The 21,832-nt window shown below is 51.3% G+C and overlaps 2 protein-coding genes across 7 annotated transcripts; one reads left to right on the top strand and one right to left on the bottom strand.

The window, feature by feature from the left end:
- Window positions 1-229: 229 nt before the first annotated feature.
- On the top strand, window positions 230-18,027 carry AGBL5 (AGBL carboxypeptidase 5). 6 transcript variants are annotated; one of them, XM_041755191.1, is made up of 16 exons: window positions 230-360; window positions 1,502-1,764; window positions 2,010-2,181; window positions 2,483-2,646; window positions 3,200-3,377; window positions 3,641-3,819; window positions 4,243-4,699; window positions 5,211-5,380; window positions 5,707-5,842; window positions 6,484-6,686; window positions 7,282-7,496; window positions 14,911-15,066; window positions 16,147-16,253; window positions 16,551-16,597; window positions 17,005-17,135; window positions 17,504-17,644. In XM_041755191.1, the coding sequence occupies exons 2-15, from the start codon at window positions 1,547-1,549 to the stop codon at window positions 17,051-17,053; spliced, it is 2,451 nt and encodes an 816-aa protein (XP_041611125.1). In that variant the 5' UTR covers window positions 230-360; window positions 1,502-1,546; the 3' UTR covers window positions 17,054-17,135; window positions 17,504-17,644. The 6 variants fall into 6 exon arrangements, with proteins under 6 accessions (XP_041611125.1, XP_041611122.1, XP_041611121.1 ...); XM_041755188.1 differs by lacking the exon at window positions 16,551-16,597 and having other exon boundaries at window positions 3,773-3,819; window positions 17,504-18,027; XM_041755187.1 differs by lacking the exon at window positions 16,551-16,597 and having other exon boundaries at window positions 17,504-18,027.
- OST4 (oligosaccharyltransferase complex subunit 4, non-catalytic) lies at window positions 17,896-19,219 on the bottom strand. The gene is made up of 3 exons (XM_041755193.1): window positions 19,065-19,219; window positions 18,804-18,941; window positions 17,896-18,129 (listed from the first exon to the last, which is right to left on the bottom strand). Exon 2 carries the CDS (start codon window positions 18,938-18,940, stop codon window positions 18,827-18,829), a length of 114 nt encoding a protein of 37 aa, XP_041611127.1. The 5' UTR covers window position 18,941; window positions 19,065-19,219; the 3' UTR covers window positions 17,896-18,129; window positions 18,804-18,826.
- Between the last annotated feature and the right edge of the window lie 2,613 nt (window positions 19,220-21,832).

Here is a 21,832-nt window from a genome sequence, read left to right as displayed (position 1 = left end):
CCCGGTCACTTTGTGTTATTCTCCTCCCGGCGGGCAGGCCGTTAACCGTCTTCCGAGAAGATGCGATGGAACCCTCCGGCCCAATCTGCCGGCCGAGCCCGCAAGCGCCACTGGCTCAGGTACCCGCTAACGTGCGAGGGAACCCCCGCGCGCTGACCAATGGCAGCGAGCCTTACTGGGCGGGTAGCCAGCTGCACCCACGGCCAATAGGCGAGGGACTTCTTGTTTCCTGGCAGAGCGGGGTCCCGGCACCGCGGCGCTCGGGTTTTGTTTGGGTCCTGGGTGGAGGACCCGGGTGCCGGGGCCCGAGGTGGCGCCTCGCTAGCGGGAGAGGGAGCGGGATCGCCGGCCCCGAGAGAGGTGAGGGGCGCTGCGTGGAGCGCGGGCCCCGCCGGCCGCGGCCCCGCCCCCTTGTCAGCCCCTTTCAGCCCGGAGCCCCTCTGGAATGCCACCCCGCCCCGCGGCCCGGCCCCGCCGCCCCCCGCCCCGCGCCCCGCGCCCGGGCCTCCCCGGCCCCACCCCCACCCCCACGCCCGTGGCCGCGGCCCTGGCCCCCGGTGCTCCCTGCCTCGAGTGTGAGTCTGTCTCGCCCCTCCGTGCCCCCGAACCCCACCCTGCCCTGGGCGAGCTCCGTCAGTGTGAAGCGAGGGTGTGTCGGGGTCGAGGGGCGAGAACTCACCCGTTGCCCCCAAGTGGGTCTCGGCCAGCCGCTTTTCTAGGGGTGCTCAGAATACCCGTCATTCACCCACAGCTACTGCCCTCGTAGCTTTTTCAGGGACTCCGGGGCTTTGCAGGGCGGGAGGGGGCTAGAAACAGACCCATGCCCTAACTGGAATTGAGCTACGGTCTCCAGGTGAGCAGGTGCCTTCCGCCCAGTTTCTTTTGTCTTGGCAAAGGCCGCCGTTCTCTAGTTTTCTTCCATAATAGGCATAAGGTAGTAACAAAAGAAAAGAAAGAACCAGCCCTTCCAGGGCTAAGGGGAGCAACAGACCAAATGCCTGGTCAGTACTTGTGAGGATGGAGGAGTGGAGAGACTTGGAACTTGGTTCTCTCCACTCCACGCTGCTGGAGAGCGAGGAGCCAGTCTAGGAACCAGAGATCCAGAAAGGCCCAACTTTCAAGATGGCCATTGGTTATGGTGGGTGAATCTGGGCTAGGTTTGGAAAATCTGATCTCTTTAATACTATTCTCTAACCTTTGGGCTGCAAAAAGCTTCGAATCTAGCATTTCTCAACATAGTTAAGCCACTGAGTAGTTCATTTTGGAACAGCCAAGCTGTAGTAAAATGGGGTCCTTTTAGGTCAGTTATAACCCTTAGCGTGAGGACAGAAAAGTGGTTTCTCTTAGCCTTTGCTGGAAGGCCACGTCTCCCTTTTCTGAGGTGGAAAGAGCCTCTTGCTTTTCAGGGCACTCCCTAAGAACGGCTTTATTGGGAGACCCAAAACACTTGTTTTCATTTTTCTTCCTTCTCCTTCCTACACCACCCCTCATTTCCCCCCAGCTCTCAGGGCCAGAGTGGGCAGGAGGATGCTTTCCCAGCCTCACCATGGAGCTGCGCTGTGGGGGATTGCTGTTCAGTTCTCGCTTTGATTCAGGGAACCTAGCCCACGTGGAGAAGGTGGAATCTGTGTCTAGTGATGGGGAAGGAGGAGCAGGTGGGGGGGCATCAGCTCCCATCAGCAGCATTGCCTCTTCCCCTGACTATGAGTTCAACGTGTGGACCCGACCAGACTGTGCTGAAACAGAATTTGAGAATGGGAACAGGTAAGAAGAAAGCAGTAAAGGGTGGAAGGAGGAAAAAAGAGGCGATGTCATGTCCCCCCAACTCCATGCTCAGTTAGCTCTCTTACAGCTTACACCATCGCTACCCTTCCTCTCCCTACCCTCCCTCTCTCCTTGCCTCCTCAACTGAACAGGCCCTCCCCAATTTCGTTTGCTCTAGCTGTCCCACATATCCTCACTCCAAACCTCAGTCTACAGTAACCCGTTTCTCCTCCTCTGGCCCTCAGGTCTTGGTTCTACTTCAGTGTCCGGGGAGGAACTCCAGGGAAACTCATCAAGATCAACATTATGAACATGAATAAGCAAAGCAAGCTGTATTCCCAGGGCATGGCCCCCTTCGTGCGCACACTGCCCACCCGGCCGCGCTGGGAACGCATTCGAGATCGGCCCACCTTCGAGGTAAGTTCTCCATGAGGAGGACAGGCAGACTGGGGTGCTAAAAGTAGAGGAGGGAAAGGAAAGAGGAGTGAGCCTCGATACGGAGTACCAGGCAGACGGCACACCAGGTTTTGGTATCTGCTGGAGTCCAAGATAAGCCCCTGCCTCAGGAAGCCTAGAAGGAGCCAACTGTCATATGGAAAGTCCCAGAGGGAGGGAAATTGGTCACTGTGCTGAGGGTGTAAGATCAGTTCCTGGTGATCCCAATGGGATCTTCGTTCTCACACCAATGGCCCCTCCCTCTTCCTTCTCTGCTTCTCAGATGACAGAGACGCAGTTTGTGTTATCCTTTGTACACCGTTTCGTGGAGGGCCGTGGGGCCACCACCTTCTTCGCCTTCTGCTACCCCTTCTCCTACAGTGACTGCCAGGATTTGCTAAACCAGCTAGACCAGCGCTTTCTGGAGAATCACCCTACCCATAGCAGGTGCCGACCCCATCCTTACTCCTGCCATACAGTCCTGGACCAGACAGCACCTCTACTACTTCTGGAACTTTCCCCAGGAGCCCTAAAACAAAACATCACCAGTTCTATTTTCTGTACAGAATGTGGGACTTTGGGTACCTTTGACAAATATGTGTGTGACCTTGATCTCACCATACCACTACCTACATTCTACTCATCCACCTGCCCAGTTCAAGCCTCTTAATATCCCAGCTCCCATCAGCTATCCAGAACTCAGCACTGCCATTGCTCAGCACACCTTTCTTTCTGTTCCAACAGAGGACAAGCCCTTGTTACACAAAGTGATCTATCATAGGGAGCCATAAACTGGGGAAAAAACAGTAAGTTCATCCTGTCCTGTATTCTGCATTCTAGCAACGCAGAATCCTCAGCTTCATTTAACATCACAAGGGACTATAAGGTCCCAAAGGGGTAGGGTAAAAGACCAGATCCTACAAAGCCTAGGCTGGTGATGAATCTCACCTCATTAGGACTTTAGGGACTTCTCCTGGCTTAATGATTTTTGTCCCCACAGCCCCCTGGATACCATCTATTACCATCGGGAGATCCTTTGCTATTCTCTGGATGGACTTCGTGTAGATCTGCTAACGATCACTTCCTGCCATGGGCTTCAAGAAGATCGGGAGCCCCGCCTAGAGCAGCTATTTCCTGATACCGGCACCCCCCGACCATTCTGTTTCACAGGCAAGAGGGTGAGTGTGAATAGCCTAAAGATAGTACCTTGGCCTTTCCTTAGCTTCAGACCCTGCTGATAGCTTAAGGCCATGTTATCTCTGGGTATCCTTAGTCCGCTTTGGGAGGCAAGCGTGGCCGCTTCTACTCCACTTGCAGACTCAGCCAGCTGGAAATCCAGTGGCTATTCCTGCCCGCCCCTGCCTCCCCTCAGCCCAGAGTATCCTGTTAGAGTGGACCTATAGAGTAACTGGCCTAATGACCGCTCTCCTCTCCACCTCAGATATTCTTCTTAAGCAGTAGGGTACACCCTGGGGAGACTCCATCTAGCTTTGTCTTCAATGGCTTTCTGGACTTCATCCTTCGACCTGATGACCCCCGGGCTCAAACCCTGCGTCGCCTCTTTGTCTTTAAGCTGATTCCCATGTTGAACCCTGATGGTGTAGTCCGGGGCCACTACCGGTAAGAAGCCTCCCCAGCCTGTCAGGATTGTTCCCAGCCCTCCTCATGTCCTCTATCTCAGTGAAATACTGTCAGCCTCTTCTTTAACTTCTCCTGTATTCCCAATCTTCTTGCATCCGAACAAGAACAAGCCCATCTCGTTGTCCAGGAACCAGAGAAGGAATGTGGCACATGAGGAACTCTCTGGAAGGAGTAGAATTAGAATAACTGCAGGTTCACCTGTGTAGAGGGAGCTGTGCTTAGGTCTCTAGGGGAGGGGTGACAGCAGATCAAGGAGAGGGCCTGTCCTCAATTCTTTCCTTCCTAATGCAACCTGAGCCTCATTCTGTAAGTTGGTCTACCATGGCCCCCGTTTTGTCCACTCTCACGTCTCCCCCCTGGCCCAGCTGGCTCGACCCTGCTCTAGTCCCTGTCTTCCTACAGCACAGACTCACGTGGAGTGAATCTGAACCGTCAGTACCTGAAGCCTGATGCGGTCCTGCACCCAGCCATTTATGGGGCCAAAGCTGTGCTTCTCTACCACCACGTGCACTCCCGTCTGAACCCCCCGAGTCCCTCTGAGCACCAGCACAGTCCTCAGCTCCCTCCTGATGCTCACCTTTCCGACCTCGAGAAGGCCAACAATCTCCAAAACGAAGCTCACCTTGGCCATGCATCTGATGGGGACAACCCTGAAGCCTGGACACAGACCAAGCCAGCAGAGCAGAAGCCCAGTGGTGTGTGGATTATGCCACAACAGTCTGCTGAGCTTGAGCAGCCAGCCCCCGACACCATCCCCCCTAAAGAGAGTGGTGTCGCTTACTATGTGGACCTGCATGGACATGCATCCAAAAGGGGCTGCTTCATGTATGGAAACAGCTTTAGTGATGAGAGCACCCAGGTAGGGGTCCACAGAGTATCATGTGAGTGTGGGGATTGTTGCACATCAAGAGATAAAGGTTAGGTCACGGACAGAGGGAAGGTGGCCTTTTGGCAGGAAGGCCTGCGGCTGCAAGAGGTATTCTTGCCTCTGAACAAGCTTCAAAGGGCCAAGAAGGGATGGCAGTGGGGCTTTGTGTCTCAGATATTACATCATGACCTCTGAATGAAGGTCAAGCTATCAGTGTTGTAGTCTTTATTCTAGAATTTAGGAAACCAGAGGAAAAGGAAAAAATTTGCACTATTGGAGAGAAGAAGCTAAGGGCTTAAAAGGAGGTGGACTTGTACCTTTCCAACACCTGGAAATAACATCAGGCATACAGTGAGAATTCCAAGAACACTGCCAACTGCCAGTGGCTGTAATGGTATCCGCCGTGGGTTTAGTCACATGGTCCCCTGCTTGCCATCTCTTCCTTGCCCATTTCTTCCTTCTGTCCATCTCTCCTGAGTTGTCTTTTTCCTCCCCCAAACAGGTGGAAAATATGCTGTATCCAAAGCTCATCTCCTTGAACTCAGCACACTTCGACTTCCAGGGCTGCAATTTCTCAGAGAAGAACATGTATGCCCGAGACCGCAGAGATGGCCAGTCTAAGGAGGGAAGTGGCCGAGTTGCGATCTACAAAGCCTCAGGGATAATCCACAGGTTGGCTGGAAGCTGGGATGCAGCTGATGAAGCCCCTTCCCTAAGGAAAACAACACCCAGTCTGGACTATCTGAAGAGCAGGGGTGTAGCCCAAGCCTTCTCAAAAGCCAGGCTTGCCATTAGCATCACTGTCCTTAGTCTGGGACTCTGGTCTTTTGGGGACTTCCTGGGTATGTGATAACAGTGCTGAGGCTAGGGCTTAGCATTTTGTTTGTATGCATTTTTTTTCCAAGCGATTACTTCTTAGACCACCTAGGCTGTCCCCCATGGATGGTTCTGTTCTGACTCTGTCCAGGCAGGACACTAATAAAGTCTCTGTGTCTTAGCTACACACTTGAATGCAACTACAACACGGGGCGCTCTGTGAACAGCATTCCTGCCGCCTGCCATGACAACGGGCGTGCCAGCCCCCCTCCCCCGCCGGCCTTCCCCTCCAGATACACTGTGGAGCTGTTCGAACAGGTATGGATACGTGGGGTGCATGGTGAAAGGGGGAACCTCCAAGGCCAGAAGGGCATTTACTCCTGTGGCCTGACTCCAGTCCTCTGAAGAGAGGCTCCCCACTGTCACCATCTCACCACTTTCTTCTACACAGCTTCTACACAGCTGAGTAACTTTCTTCAGCTAATCTAAGGGGCAGGCCTGGACCGTACGGTACTGAGAGGACAAGCAGGCACTATTTCTCACCCTATACCACAGAGAACCCCCAGCACATCTGAGTCAGATTCTTTGCCTCTGAGCTTATCTTCCTTCTTCCTGGGCTTACAAGCATCACCTCTACACTGGCCTTGACCTCTGGGGTCCTGGGGCACACAAGAAAGGTAGAAAGAGCTGCAGGTTATAGAAGAGATGGAAATGGCTTCTCCTGCTGGGAGTACCCCTTCCTGGTACCAGCCAGAAAACCTACCTGCTCTTACCCAAAACGAGCAATAGTCCAGGAAGCAGCTTTCGCTCTGCTGAGATAAACAGCACTGGCACAAAATGTAGGTTACCCACTGAGAATATCGGAGGCCTGGCCTGGCCTTCTCTTCTGCTGCGACCCACCCCAGCACCCCGGCCTGGGGCGGGAGCCCGGACACTGAGCCATGTGGGACTCCCCACAGGTGGGACGAGCTATGGCCATTGCAGCTCTGGACATGGCCGAATGCAATCCGTGGCCCCGAATCATACTGTCAGAGCACAGCAGCCTCACGAACCTCCGTGCCTGGATGCTGAAACACGTGCGCAGCAGCCGTGGCCTGAGCAGCACTGTGAACGTGAGTGTCAGCAAGAGGAGAGGCTCTCGCACGCCACCCAAAAGTACCAAGTAAGACCCGCAGGGCGGGAGGAGGAAAGGGTAGGAAAGTGGAACAGGGCTCTAGAGCAAGGAGTTCCAAGGAATATTTTCAGAGTAAATTATAATTGGTAAGATTAATGCATTTTTTTTTGAAACTGGGATCCTCTTCCCTTTACCTCAAGCGACATACTTCCTAGGCATCTGAAAACCAGGTCAGGGGATTCCCTGCTCCAGAGCCCTGCACAGAATTAAATCTAATTGCGATGGAGGTGGGGGCGGGTCTTGGCTTCCAGCGGTTGGGAGTGACGACAGGTCCAAGGGCTGACACTGAAGGAATAAGGTGGGGAGCTCACCGAGAGTTAAAGCTGCCCAGAGAGCCCCATAGCTCTTAGAACGCTTTCTGCAGAACAGGTATGTGTGAATAAGGGCTCTGAGGCATTCTGAGATCAGCTGGTATGCCCCAGGTTAGACACTATCATGGACACAAATTTCTCCCTTCTCCCTTGCAGTGAGTCCCTATGCTTATTACCCCAGGGGTGAAGCTTTACTGAGCATCAGACCATGGGGAAAGCCTTGGGACACAACCTCCCTGGCCCAGGGTTAACTGGCATCTGCTTCTTTGCAGCGGCTTGCCTGTTTCCTGCTCTGAAAATCCCTTGAGCCGAGCACGCAGTTTTAGCACTGGCACAAGTGCTGGTGGCAGCAGCAGCAGCCAACAGAACTCTCCACAGATGAAGAACTCCCCCAGCTTTCCTTTTCATGGCAGTCGGCCTACAGGGCTGCCAGGTCTGGGCTCTAGCACTCAAAAGGTCAGCCACCGGGTGCTGGGCCCCGTCAGAGGTAAGCCAGTCTGGGAGCCCCTGCAACAGGTGTTCAGTTGTTTGGGGCACTGCTGGGGGAAGTGAGAGCTTGAAGATATACGCTTGGCTGGGACCAAGGGGTGAATCAATAAAATTAGTTTATAGCAGAACCTGCAGCCTCTCCTGCGACCTTGGTGTTCCCTGCGCCATGAGCTCCAGCTCCAGAGCAGTACTGTGCATAGCCCAGGCGGGAGTCCTGGGCACCTGGGCTTTGGCACATGCTGGGGAGCAGGGGGATCTCCAGGGACAAAACACAAGCTGAAGTAGGGCCACATTCCAGTGCAGAGCCTCCACATCAGGGATGGTACCAAGGCTGTCTTGTAGGGAGCAGTATAAGGTGTCCTCACACTGCAGACTGCAGCGATATAGAGCCGGAGACCCCGATTCAAGGTCTCTCTGGGATGAAACTCTTCCTGGCTTCAGAGCCTACTCAGCAGTATGAGGATTCCAGCTCTTCCACAGAAAAATGGAACAACTACAGACAGCTTCTGTTTGAGGCTTACAAAGCATCAGTCTGGCCTCATCCAGCAGTGGCCACAGCCACTCAACTGGGTATCAGTACCTCTAGGCCTGGCTTGAGGACACCCTGCCTGATAAGAGATTCTGGGTTCAAATGTGTAACAGAAACAGGTGGGCCTTAGGGAAAAAGAAGAGGAAGGACTATGGAACCATTCCTTGGGAGTGACTCTGACTTTGGTGCAGCGAGATCGTTGTAGTGCCACTTCTAGAATACTAACTCCCAAATTGGTATTGTACGTGGCCTCTGGGCTGGAGAAATCCTGCCAGAGCATGGAGGTTTGTAAGCTGGAGCTAAGAGTCCTGCAGGGTCTTCAAGCTGCACTTGTGTTCATTAGCACTTCCCCTGGTACAGACCGGAAGCACACATTGGGCCAGTGGGCGTGGCAATCTGACTGCACTGGTTAGAGCAGCCACAGGGGAGAGAGCAGTGGTTCTGAGCATCATTGACCAGGAAGACGTTTTAGCCCTGATAAGCAACGCAGTTACCCCCACGTATGTTCCAAGCCCCATTCCTTGAGATTCTCCCCACCATGGGGAGAGAATGCTTTTGTCCACTGTGTTTGAAGGACAGTATGAAAGAATAATGCCCTGTATTTAAATAGCATTAAACAGTAAACAAAACAGTATTACGTATATATTTCATTTGATCCTCACAAGGACCTGTGGTATGGATGGTGTTTCCATTTTTCTGGTGAGAAAACAGAGGCTGTGGAAGGGTCACTTGTCCAGGATTTCACAGCTATCAGTAGCTGAGTTATTCACACTTTTTACTATTCAAACTTCCTCTAATTTCTTGTCCTTTTTTCTTTTCTTTCTTTTGTGTCAGTCTCTCATCTCTGTCCACTCATAGTTCCTGGTAAGGAATGTCAGCATCCTAAATTCCCCTTCCCTGACTACAAAAGAGAAATAGGAAAGAGTCCTCTTCAAGTCCAGGTCCTCACCGGAGGACTCTAGGCAGTTTTTAATCAGTATTTTATTATCAGCTCCACCCCCACCCCAATGCAGAGTGCTGTATGAAGCTCCTTCAGTGAGGGACATGTATTCGTGTCTTTTTTACTTCCCCCAAATAGCTAAGAGAAAGGGGCATATTTGGGACTAAGTATTTCCTTACAGGAAACAGACCCAAGACAGTACACAGAACAGAGAAGCACACACTCATTATAAAACGGGACTTGAGGAGCCACCGTCCTAGATAAACTCAAAAGTAATCAGCCAAAGAGCATTCAGTTGAGAAATGGTTTTGAAGAATGTGTGGTAGTATACAGCCTGATAAAAACATTCCAGAGATGAGAATGGTAGCCAGGACCAGCACTGCTACATAGAGAGGACAAGAAGCAAATATACCTAGCTGGCTCAAAGGGCCAAGCCCTTCAAGCACAGAAATTAGGTGAAGAGAGGTAGGAGGAAGAAGTTGAAATGTCTTGAAAACAAAGATGATGAGTTAAGACATACTGCAATGATTGTGTGCTTCAGAGGATGATGGGAACAAAAGATTTATGGAAGAGCAGCCTGTGAACTCTATGTATCAGGCAGGCAGGGGGAGGGGAATCCTCACCATAGTTCATATATGAGATGACTAATGGCTATACCAGGGACGGGCAAGGAGGTGAATATACGTATCAGAAATAGAGGCGGCAAGGTTCAATGATGGTGGAAGAAGGGCCAACTAAAAGCTTCAAGGCTACAGGCCAAAGGAAAGAATCATGGTGATGTTAGGACATTGGAAATAAAGTGCTGAGGCTTATCTATTTTTTAAGGATTTTATTTATTCCTGAGAGACACAGAGAGAGGCAGAGACACAGGCAAAGGGAGAAGCAGGCTCCCTGCGGGGAGCCTGATGTGGGACTTGGTCCCAGGACCCCAGGATCACAACCTGAGCCAAAAGCAGACACTCAGCCACTGAGCCACCCAGGTGCCCCTAGGTTTATCTATTTTAGACATGCTTGGATGTCGCGGGCTTTCTATATGGAGATATCCTGCAGGCAGAAAAATCAGCCTGTAGAAAAGGTTGGATCTAGGCATCATCCACAAACTCAAGTAAAGCTAGTGATAAGCAATGTCCCCCCAGGTCAATGAGCTAAGAAGCAGAAAAAAAGAGCTGGCTTGAATAAGAGACACGTGGGGACTTGCGTAAATATTTGTAAGACCTGACAAACTATGTGTCTAAAGTCATAGAGGGTTGGAAAGGGGGTTACTAATGATACCAAACAGGAATACTGTAAGGAGGTGAAAGGTCAGAGTGCTGGAATCTTGACTTCAGGTGCTACAATTTTTGCTGCTTCAATTCCTACAATCTCTAATAGGACTCCAAAAAAGACTAGCCCTGGCTTAGGATAGGGACCTGCGATGCAGACTGTGGCATTTGGACTTGGCATCTTCAACCAACCCTCAGAAAAACAACTTTGTCCAGTTGATCAGTCCTGTAGCTTTGCACTATTTCCTGGTTCGACATATCCGGCTGTTTAGCTCCTGCCACACCCAGGCACTGTGTCTTCTAAGATAGGAAGAACACAACTCCCGTATCTCTGAGACCTAACTATAAAGCAGCTATACTTTCCAAACCCAAAATTGAGATTGTGACTTAACAAAATTTTTTTTCTGACTTGTAAACTAGTATATTTTTTCCACTAATGTATAAAAATCATATCACACTTAACTATACATTTAATTCATGACTGTCCTTTATTGGCTAAAACAGAGGGTGAGACTGGGCTATCCAGAAAATTTCCGAAAAGATCTAAGCAGCCAGAAGCTTAAGGCAGAGATTCAGGAGACTAGTCTCATCATCTCAGGCCCTATCCTCAAAGCTAGAGAGTGGCATTTTAGAAGGCCAACGTATAAGGGAACTCCAGGTGAACGGGAATATTCCTGGGACAGTAGGCTGCAAGAGACTCCGATGAAGCCTTGACCCCTACCACCCTCTGACCGCAGAGACAGGAGCTTCTTTACCTAGTTCCCCCAGCTGCACAACAGGTCCTGAGCAGCAGCCTTCCTGGCTCTGCAGTCAGGCTTCCATCCAGCAGGAGCTAGCAGCAGCTCTTGCTGCAGAAGAGGGCGAGGGCAAAGGAATAGCTAGTCCAATGACTGAGTCAGGGAAGCCGAAAGCCCCTAAGATACTGGTACAAAAGGAGACACAAACAGAGCTCGAAGGCAGGCATGCTGGGGAGAGAGTGGCTAAGTCAGCCAGCTTCTCCTAGCAGTTATGCAGGGCATAGGATGAAGGTGAGGCCAGTGGGTCGCCCAAAGATCAGGGTCAGGCCAAGGCCTTCTCAGATCGTGCACCCCAGGTACTTTATTCTCGTCCTGGCCCTGGATTCAGGCCAAGTCTCACTCAGTAACTGAAACTGGCCTACCTGACGAGATCCTGGTATAAACGACAAGGGACGATGTCAAAGTGGAGGCCATCAGTTGGCATCCTACCACCACCACTGTCCTCCCTCTCAGCTCCGGCACATCCACTGTAGTTACTAGAACTCTTCCCTGGCCACCTCCATGCCGTGGCTCAGCTGCCAGGCCACTCTTGGCAGAGCAGCTCAAGCCCCACCATGGAGTGGAAGTTCCTTTGAAAAGTGACTCAGAGGACATAGGAAGAATGCCTTGAGCACCATCACTGGTTTCATGGGAGAGAGCAGATTAAAGCTTGAGGGCAGGTAATGTCTCCTAACATCTGTTTATTCCCTTCCTTATTAAATGATCAATAAATACATGTTGAATGAATAAAAGGCAAGAAGCAGGGGGCCGAATAAATACTTATCTCACCTTTCCACCCTTCAGAGGGCATAAATCAGGTCTGTGATCATCCCAGCAATTCGGGAAGATCTAAGGTGCTACACATAGGGACAGTTCCAAAGATGTCTCAGGATGATGATGCAAGACCCAGGCCCAAGCCAGAAAAACCACTCTTCTAAGTCATGAGACTTTTAGAATATCCATTCTGACTCCTGCACCAGTGAGGGCAGTCTGCCTCTACCTCAGACCTTCACCCTAGAACTATTCCAAAATGGAATCTCTAGCTGATTACAATAAAGTACAGTCTCACAACCTCTAGAAGCAAAGCTGATTCACATATCACTGCACTCAGCCTTAAGCCACTGACTCTTTACCTTAGAACCAAGAAATAAAACAGAGCTAGGGCTCCTCCCTTAAACTTAAAGTCTCGAGGACTGAGTAGGCCTGGATTATACCAGGGGCCAAAAGTCAAAACATGAGAAATTAGGCTGTGTGCTCACATTGCCAAATTTACAGGTAGGCCCGGCCAGGTTTTAAGACAGTCTAAGTGTGGGTTAAAATGCTATCTTTAAATGCCTTATCCTTTCAATATTAGGCCTCTCTCCTAAACTAGACTGGTCTCCCTTCCTTAAACTCTCATTAGGGGCAGGATTCTTGAGTTGTATCCATAGTATCTTTCCCAGAATACCTACATTCACGCGGACATTTTTTACATCACACGCCTGTTTTGCTTCATTACCTTCTAGAGCGCTACTCAGTTCTTGCTACAACCTACAAATATTCCAAAAACTTTCACTTGCTTTCTTACTTGCCCTCTTTCTTACCTTTCCTGGGTGGGTGAGGCTTCATCCTTTAACATAATTTCAGCATACTTCTGTGTATAGGTATTCCTTAGACCCTCTAGAAACCCACTATTTCCACCCAGTTCACGTTCATTTCTGCCTATTATGCACTGTCATTTGGACATTATCCTGATTATCACTGTTTTACTAAAGAATTACCCAGGTCTGGGTTCTACATTATTTCTCAGTCGGTGGTGATTAGAGGCTTCAGCTTGCCTGAAGCCATGAATCTCTGACTTCTCTTGTCCTTCACTGCTATGTCACCTCTTATTAGCACCGTAAAGTCTGTTTATTGTTGTGGTTTATTATTGATGTAAAGTTGACAGGTCTGGTTATTTTGACTCTTGGCTCTACTTTTGACTCTTGACTCAGCATCTCAACAAACTTTTCAGAGCCAAAATAGCTTCTGTCCTAAAATCTCTTTCTTTCTTCTGTTCCTTATTCATTTCAGTATCAATCTTTAAAAATCCGGTTGGGGACTTCCAAAAAGTAGCCTTGTCACTGCTAGCTACTGCACAGTATAGCTGGACAAGATGAAGTTATTGTCACCTACTTTCTGAATTAGAGGTATTTTCTGTCTGATACATGTTGCTTTGTTGGGGGCCACCTGGCATCCTGGGACCTCCACTGAATTCAGCTCCATGAAGGTTAACAGCTCATCTGGTCTGAGAGCAATTGGCATCTGTTGTCCCTCTGTGATGAGGAAGGGCCTGCCAAACCTGAAAGCCTCGCTACCCCATCCAGCCACCATCTGCTCTCAGAGCTTGTGGCAGTGAGGCTTTAGCCACAAGGTATGAACCAGAGAGAGCTGCCACACAGGTTATAAGCATATGTCCTTAAACTCAGAGAGATTCTTGAGTCAGCCTGTGGCCTACAGTGGGTGTTTGCTATTCAGGAAAACAAAACCTTAAGAAAAAAAAAAAAGGAAAACAAAACCTTTACTAAAGTCTCTAGTTCTCTAGGCAGAATTTTGTAGGCCTAGTTCTCTAGGCAGAATTTTGTAGACCAGGACATATTGACTGGAAAAGACAAAGTCTCTATCCTCAAGAGGTTCAAGCTCCAAGTAGAATACTAGTTAAGATTTATTGAGTACTACTTCTAGGCACTATCATAACTACTTTACATGTACTAACTTATTTCATTAAGGAAACAAAAACCATAAAACAATTACTACCCAAGTGAACCAAGGACAATGAAGGGGGGAGAACAGTTCATTCTACCTGTGATGGTAAAGGAGGTTTCACAGAGGTGACATTTGAGATGGGACGTGTAAAGTTTGACTAGAAGAGGGGACAGACATTGCAGATGAGCCACACAACTAGCAGCCACGGGAGCTACAGTGGAAGGTATGAAGGATCAAGTCAGCATCCTACCAATGATGGGTTCACTGAATCCACAATGGATGGAGCCATGTTAAAGGCCAAAGGCCATGTTAAAATGAAAAGGTTGAGAATTTATCCTTTAGAAGACCTTCAGTATCTCCCCTTTACCTGAAACCAAATGATTTTTCATTCAGGCACCTGTGTGAAAGATGGATTGTAAAAGGAAAGAGGTAGGGCAACCAGCAGGAATTTTTTTTTCCCCAAAAGCCTGAATGAGAGATAAAGACCTCTTTCTGGACACTGGCCATGGCAAGGGAGAATGAAGAAGAAATCCAAGCAAAGGCAGAGGTGGTGTTGTCCAGATTTGGTTAAACACAAATCTAAATGTAAGCAAGGAGTCAAAAGATGAACAAGGTTTCTAGTTCATTTTTCACCAAGATAAGAACAGAAGAAAGGATGGGAGAAAATGAGTTTTGCTGGAGTCATGAGACTACCCAGTAGAAATGCCAGTAGACCACTGACCTTTCCAGGGAAAGGGCCAGAGAGCAGTTTGGGAGTTTAGAGCATACCAGAGCAGGAGGGGACCAAGGATAGACTGGGCTGAGGCAGAGGGGTGGGGGCGGGGGCACACTGGCATTTGGGGACAGGAAGAGGAGATGAAGAGGGGCAATTAAGAGGCAGGAGAACCTAGAGGAGCTATGTTTCAGAAGCCAAGCTCAGTGAGTTCTCTGCCAGAAGAATGAACTGGCAAGTGAGTAGGCTGGTTAGCCACACGGAGGTGGGTAAGAGCTGGCTGTGGCCTGGATAACTGGGATAAATGTCAGAGGTCTTTCTGCCCATCTTAGATTTACTTCTGAAGTGGGGTGCTGGTATGAGGACAAGCTTGAGAGCCGATATCCTCTGAGCAGGGGCCCCAGCAGGGCAGTAGAGTGCCAGGGCCTCATCTATTTGCCCTTTTATCTCCTGTGTCCCTTCTGCTCAGAGCCCCGAAGCCAGGACAGGAGACGGCGGCAGCAGCCACTGACCCATCGCCCTACTTCAAGCAGCCTGGCCCCATCCCCAAATCCTGCTAGCTTTAGCCCGGTCTCCTCACACAGCATGGGCTCCTGTCTGCTGCCCAGCTCACTCAGCATATCAGGTCTGTACCCACTGCCACCAAAATCTAGGTTGGCCAGACTCCTTCCTTCCCTAGCACCAAGGGTATAGACCAGTCTCTCTCTGAGGCTTAAATTAGTCCCTTCAGCTCCTTTGCTACCTGACCTGGACATCTTTCTTGACTTGATGTAAGGTGGCCCTCTGCACACCAGGAGCATCAGTTAGCCTCCTGGATTATCCTAAACCCCTAAAGCACCTATGTCCTTGTACACGAAGCTGGAACTGCCTTTGAATAATAAAATAATAGTTCCCATTTCTTGAGTGTCTACTATGTGGCAGGCACTGCTCTAAGCACATTACCTCACTTAATCCTCATTTTCAAAGTTGAACAACCTGACTACCTGCTACTTTGAGCTTCCTGACTCCAGGAGTTGGGCAACATTAGACAAAACAGAAGAACGAAAAAAGGCATAGGCCTTTAACCTGTCGTCACGGCAAATGCTGTGTAACCATATCACCCACATAAAACCTAGGCTGCCTGGTCTCCTTTTAAGTTATACCCCTAGCTGTGTAAAGGACTGGATAGGAATGAGACATAAGACTCCAGTCCAACATCCTCTAATTCCCTCAGAGCCTGCTACTCCCAACCTGTCAACTGTCTTCAATGGGTAGCCCTCAATCCACCAGTCTTGGGTACTAATATGATCCTTAAACACTCATTTGGATGGGATAGCCTCTAAGGTCTATAAATTCACAGAGCAGTTCAGCCCTGTGGGCTCTGATTCAAGCTCCAAGTTGCTACTACAGCCCTTGGACCAGACTAGAGCATGCCATGATCTCAACCAGGGGCCCTTTTACCCACTAGGGAACATGTGGCAAGGTCTGAAAGACATATCTGGTTGTTTTGATGGGGACAGGACAGGGGAAGAAGATATGCTATCTAGTGGGTTGAGGCCAGGAAGGCTGCTAAACATTCTACAATGCACAAGACAGCCGCCCACAACAAAGAATTATCCAGCCCCAAATATCAATATTGCCAGGACTGAGAAACCCTGATCTAGAGGAAGTTACCTCTCTTTTCCACAGTCCACTACCCATGATAGCAGTTTCCTTTGTTTCCTAGGGAGCAGCTGCTCATTCATGTCCTCAGGGGACAAGCCAGAGGCTGTCATGGTGATTGGGAAAGGGCTGCTGGGACCTCGGATCCCCTGTATCAGGACACGATTGCAGGTAACATTTTTGGGTCTTCCCCAGCCCCCAGCAAAACAACTCTGGCAGAGCCTAGCAAGGCACTGTTCATCTGGGTAGTGGGAGGGAAAATGCTCAGCACTGCTTTACAACCTCTCCCCTCAACCATATCAGAAAGCTACCTGGCTGCCTGAGTGCCTCTGTCTGTCCAGTGTCCCCAGTCCCTTCAGCCAGGTCTCTTGCTTCCACCCATGTCCCTGCCAGATATAACCCAACCTCAGCCTGCTAGCTTTGGCTCTGCCTGCCCCTGCCCTTAGCTTCTCCTCTCTTTCTGCCCAGACCTGCCCGAGGCGAGTTCCCGCCAGGAGGGGTCCCGGATTCCCCAGGTAACACATCTGGTTGCTGCTCCTAAGAACAGCTGTGCCACCAACTCCAATTCAGTCCAGATCCCCAAGCTAAATTGGCTTAAGCTGGGTAGAGGCAGAGGCAGGATGGGTGAAGCCTAAGCTGCTCTGGCAGGGGCTGAGGGACACAAGGCTCTGAGGGAGCATCTACCGATTCTCCAACCTCTTTCCATACACTGCTTCTCTGTCTAGCCAAATGTTAGCCATGATACAGCTGTGGAGATTAAATGCTGGATCTTCTGCCTCCCCTACTTAAGACTTGGAGTGAATAGTCACAGACTGTCGACACTTATACTACACTCTTACCCATGGAAATTCTAGAAGCAAACTCAGAAGCAATACAGTTACAGGAAGAATACAGCCTCTTAGCCCACCCCCTATCCATACAGGCTAGGCCCAGGTTGGGCCGGGGCTCACCGCCGACTTGCAGAGGGATGAGCGGCTCTGCGGGCCCCACATCCCCTATACCCCGGACCAGGGAGAGCAGTGAGCCGGAGCCGGGACCCCACTCTGCACCAGGGTGAGCACCCGGGTCCAGTCCCTCACCCCACCTCACTTCTGTCCCTTTACTCCCATTTCTGCCATTCAGGATCATTTTCTTCCTTCCCTACTCCCTCTGACCCCCCCCAAAGACTAAAGGTACTTTCGTTAAGAATCTCGTCCCTGATTTTTTTTTTCCCATCATGGCCTGTCTTCACTTCAGCGGACAAGAAAACAACTTCTTGTTAGGGCCTAAGGCCTAGGAGCTGGCTCATTCCAGCATCAGCCCACTGTGCAGTACTCAATCTCTCTATCCTTACCCATCTCATCTCTCCCATCCCCTGGCAAACAGGCAAAAAGAGGGGCAGAGTTTTCACAACCCTGATTCCTCTCTCTTCTCTGTTGCAGGCTGCCTCAGGCCGGGCCCCCACGGCCCCGCTCTGCCCCTGCCTTTTCTATTTCCTGTAGTCTATCTGACTCCCAGTCCCGGATTTGTTACAGCGGGGGGCCCTTGGCCCAACCTGAGGTTTGTTTTGTCTCTAAATCTCCTCCACTCACTGTCTCCCCCCGGGTCTGATGCCTCAACCTTGATGTCCAGGATATAGCCCCAAGATGGGGAACGCAGTGAGGAATGTGCTAGTCCCCTCCCTCAGCTGTTGATTCCATGTGACAACCATAACTTCTTGGATGCCAGCCACGCTGTTCTGAGGCATCGCAGAGCATCACCTTGAGACAGGACAAAGCAGGAACCTGCTACCCCATCCCCCCCCCACAGCACAAGATTTTGGGACCACAAAAAATATATATCTATATTTTTATATTGGGGGGAGGGAGTAGAAAAGAAATCCCCTATACTGGGCCCTACTCAGTGGCAGCTTCTTGTTCCATAGGGTTAAGGAAGACTTTGAGGAAATAAAAGTTGTTTGGAAAAATCCAGGTGTAGTTGCTTTGTATGTTGTGATGGGTAGAGGGATGAAGTGAAGTGGGAAGGCCCCTCATACCCTCCATCTTGCCTCAGACTATGTCCTGGAACCCTAGAAAAGAGGGGGAAAGACCCAAGGTAAGGAAAATACTGCAACTTTCCTCTGGAGAAATCCTTCAGGCATCAACTCCCATCCAGCCTGTTCCCCCTTTACATTTCAGACCCACACTTAAAGCTCCCCCACACCCCCGCCTCTCTCTAGGACTTGGGTCTACAGTAGCCAACCCGTCACTCAGTGCCTCTTGCCCCAGAACACAGAAATAGAATTCTCCATCTTTACAACCACACACACACACACACACACACACACACACACACACATTCTGCCTAAATAAAAGCCTAAACAACCTTAGAGAAGTGAGGGCTACTTAAGGGAAGAGCCCAAATCCTCATACTTGGATAGACAGCATCCTCAGCACCTTTATTCCTACTGGTGTCAGTGCCTCCTTGTATCCAAACCCCCAACTTGGGCATCGGGGTACCATGAAGACGGGGGCTGAGAAGGATTAGGAAACTCGCCCCCGTTCTAGCAAGGAGCAGTTTAACGGGTAGAGGGCAGGGCACTGAAGGGCACTCCCTACCGTGTGCGGATAAGGGGGCTCAGTTCTGGACTGTATCATGCTTGGCCCGACACTTTCTGATTTGAAGTTTCGAACCCTGCAGGCCCTGGCGCGGCCTCGCCACTCCACTCTCCGGGGGCTGGGCGCTACTGCCCCGGACCGTTACCTGGGGCGGAGAAAGCGCCACTTTCATTCCTGCTTCTTGGGATTGTTGACGGCCACGTAGTGATAGAGAACGACAAGCAGGAAGAGCGACACGCCCAGCATGTTGGCGAAGATGGCGAGCTGTACGTCTGTGATCATCCTGCGAAGAAGAGGAGGGGCTGAGCCTGAAGCCGGCGCACTCCTCGCCCAGGCCGGGGCCCGTCCTCGCCCCCAGGACCAGCCACCGCCAAGGCGCCGTGGAGCGCGCTTGCGTGCCTCTCACCTGACCGGCTGGGCTCCCGGCGACGCGGTCTGCGCAGTAGCTCGAGGTAAGAGTCCCGGCCCGGAAGTTGGTAGCGCGAGCGCAAGCCCAAACCAGGCACTTCCGGCTGTGCCGCTCGGCCGGAACGGGCTCTCTAGCCCCGCCGTCTCGCCTGCTCCCCGCGGCGCATCGCAAGGGGCGGGGCCAGGGGCGGGGCTGCAGAGGGACGGCCCGCCGTAGGGGGCGGGCGAGCCGCGGACGCGCGTCTAGGGCCCGCGGAGGGCAGCTGGCCACAGCTGGCTGCAGCTGGCGCGGCAGGGGACGCAGCAGGCCAGTGGCGGCCTCCCCGGAGCCCAGCGGCGGGCTAGGGCGAGGGTGCGGCGGCGTGGCCGCGTGAGACGCTCGGCCCGACCCCCCTTCCTCCCTGGCCCCCCGCGCTGCTGCCCACCCTCCGCTTCCCGGCTCGGCCCAGCCAGGTGCTTCCTTTGGGCCCTGCCCTCAGGGTCCCCTCCCTGACTCCCGCAGCGGAGAGGGGGGTGAGAGGAGGTGCAGACTGGGGAGAGAGCTGGGGCGGCTGGGTGCTCCTCTCCTCGGTGCGCCCCTTTTTGCCCCCACATCCGCCAAGTGGAACGATCCCGCCTGTGATCTGACCGGTGCCTCCCTAACTCGGGCTCGCTCCCTCCACCCCACCCCCGGAGGTGGGCGTCGGAAATAGGGCGGACCCTCCGGGAATCAAAACCCAAACCGTGGGCCTTGAGCCAAGTGGGAAATCACCCCCCGGATGGGAGGAAGGGAGGGGCAAGGGGGGGGAAGGGCTGGGACGAGCCAGAGGGGTTGTGGGTTCTGAGCAGAGTGGATCGCTGGGGAGAAAGAAAACTCTGGGTAGATGTCTGAGGGTCTCTGGTGAGGGGAGAAGTATTGGAGCTCTACAGCCCTCTGCCCCAGGGAGATCCTACTCCCTCCCCCGCCCCCCCTCACTGCTTACTTTCCCTCAGCTTCACCATAAAAGGGAACGGCACGGAGCCAGGCTGGGGCCGGGGGCTGGGCTGTTGCTCTGGAGCTGTCAGGGGTAATGGAAGCCAGTTGCTTTGCGGTAGAGGGGGGCCAGGGCTCAGGGGACGCCTCTGCTTCTCTGAGCCAAGGACAACTACAGGAGCTGCTATGGGACTGGAACAGCTGGGGCAGGGGACTGTCTTGCTGCCTGTGTGCACCATGAGCTAGGGGTGCACTAGCCCAGAGCTGGCTTCCCTGGCCTGACACCATCAACAGTTTGTCCATGCTCCAGCCCAGAGACTTCTAAGCTCAGTCTCAGCAGTCTGTAATCCCCCTGGCTTCCCCCATTTCACCCCCCAGCCTCCACCCAGTATTTCCCAGAAGTTTCCTATTTAGAATCCCAAGCCCATGTCCCCTCCACACAATAGTGAAACCCCAGTCGTGTACTTCCTCATGTCCCTCAGAGTGGTATGTCTGTTCCCAGCTCTGCTCTGGGAGAATGAGGGTCTAGGTCTTAAAGGATTACACACATTATGCTTTGTGGCTCCTGGAAATTTGAAGCAGATCCAATTCCAACCAGACACTTAGATCTACTGTTAAGACAGAACTAGACCCTGGAAAGTAGGCTTTCTAGACTGCAAATGACAGGGGAGGCCTTGGAAGTGCTTCAGATTTCCAAGGCTGTCCTGAAACCAACTGACCTTAGACATTCCGAGCTGAAGGGAGCCTTCAAGATCGTTTTACAAAGAAGGAAACTGAGGCCCAGAAGGTAATTGATTTGACCAGGATTTTACAAATGGTTCAAAACTGTCACCTGATCCACTTTCCTCTATTCCACAATCTGTGTCCAATTTTGGACTCGATGGGTTATCCTAGGGTCAAGGACAAGAGGAAAAGGATTTGTTTTGGAACCATCTAGAAATGTCCTTCACCTCCCAGAATTTGCTGTGCCTAGGTCAGCGACTCTTTATCAGGCTTGAATAGGTCATTTGGCCTGCTGCCTGGAGGAACCGAAATTAAAAATGGTCCCTGGGACTAAACTAGACTCCTCTAAGAACTAACAAAGCTTGAAGAAAGCTTGGATGGAAAAATATGTGGGAAGTAAGACGGGCAAAGCCTCACCCTTGGGGGAATTGGAGGAAGGAGAGAATTGGGGGGAGGGGCATATGTGGACTTAATCTCTGCAGTTAGTGTGACATTTTCTTTTTTCTAAAGATGTTATTTATTTATTCATGAGAGATAGAGAGAGGGAGAGACATAGGCAAAAGGAGAAGCAGGCTCCCCAGAGGAAGGCAATGTGGGATACGATCCCAGAAACCCCATCACAACCTGAGCCAAAGGCAGATGCTCAGTCACTGAGCTACCCAGGCGTCCCTGTGTGACATTTTCAAGAAGATACGAGTTTAGGATTAGGCTGAGAAATGAGAAAGCAACAAGACCTGGGAAAGGGGATTGGTTCTTAAAGTATTGTACCTGTGGGAAGAGTTGGAAGGAAAAAGAACATGTATGCATTTGAGCAGGAGTGGACTTTTGCTCAAGAGTACACACAAGCTTGAATTCCGATCTGGGTTTGCATAACCCAAGGCCCAATTCATATTATTCTCCATTTTTTCCTCCCAGTATTCAGTTCTCTGACAGAGGGCATTAGACAAGAAATGTTCCTTACTGCAGGCGCCCTGGGCTATCCCAGCCTCAGGAGCACGTTGCTCAGCCACTGATGGCTGACTGAATGAGTTAGTTGCCCAACATAGCCAATATTTCCCATTGGCCCTAGGCCCTTGAAAATCCCCTATTTT

Source organism: Vulpes lagopus, chromosome 5, assembly GCF_018345385.1.
Source record: "Vulpes lagopus strain Blue_001 chromosome 5, ASM1834538v1, whole genome shotgun sequence".
In the NCBI taxonomy this organism is placed as follows: Eukaryota; Metazoa; Chordata; class Mammalia; order Carnivora; family Canidae; genus Vulpes; species Vulpes lagopus.
The sequence above is the reverse complement of the archived record's forward strand: the minus strand, read 5'-3'. Positions and strand labels throughout refer to the sequence as shown.

Coding starts and splice junctions, on each gene's coding strand:
- AGBL5 (XM_041755187.1), top strand. CDS start 1,547: ATGGAGCTGCGCTGTGGGGGATTGCTGTTCAGTTCTCGCTTTGATTCA. Junction 3,378..3,640: donor TCTGTTTCACAGGCAAGAGG/GTGAGTGTGAAT, acceptor TCTCCACCTCAG/ATATTCTTCTTAAGCAGTAG. Junction 17,136..17,503: donor GGACCCCACTCTGCACCAGG/GTGAGCACCCGG, acceptor TCTCTGTTGCAG/GCTGCCTCAGGCCGGGCCCC.
- OST4 (XM_041755193.1), bottom strand. CDS start 18,940: ATGATCACAGACGTACAGCTCGCCATCTTCGCCAACATGCTGGGCGTG.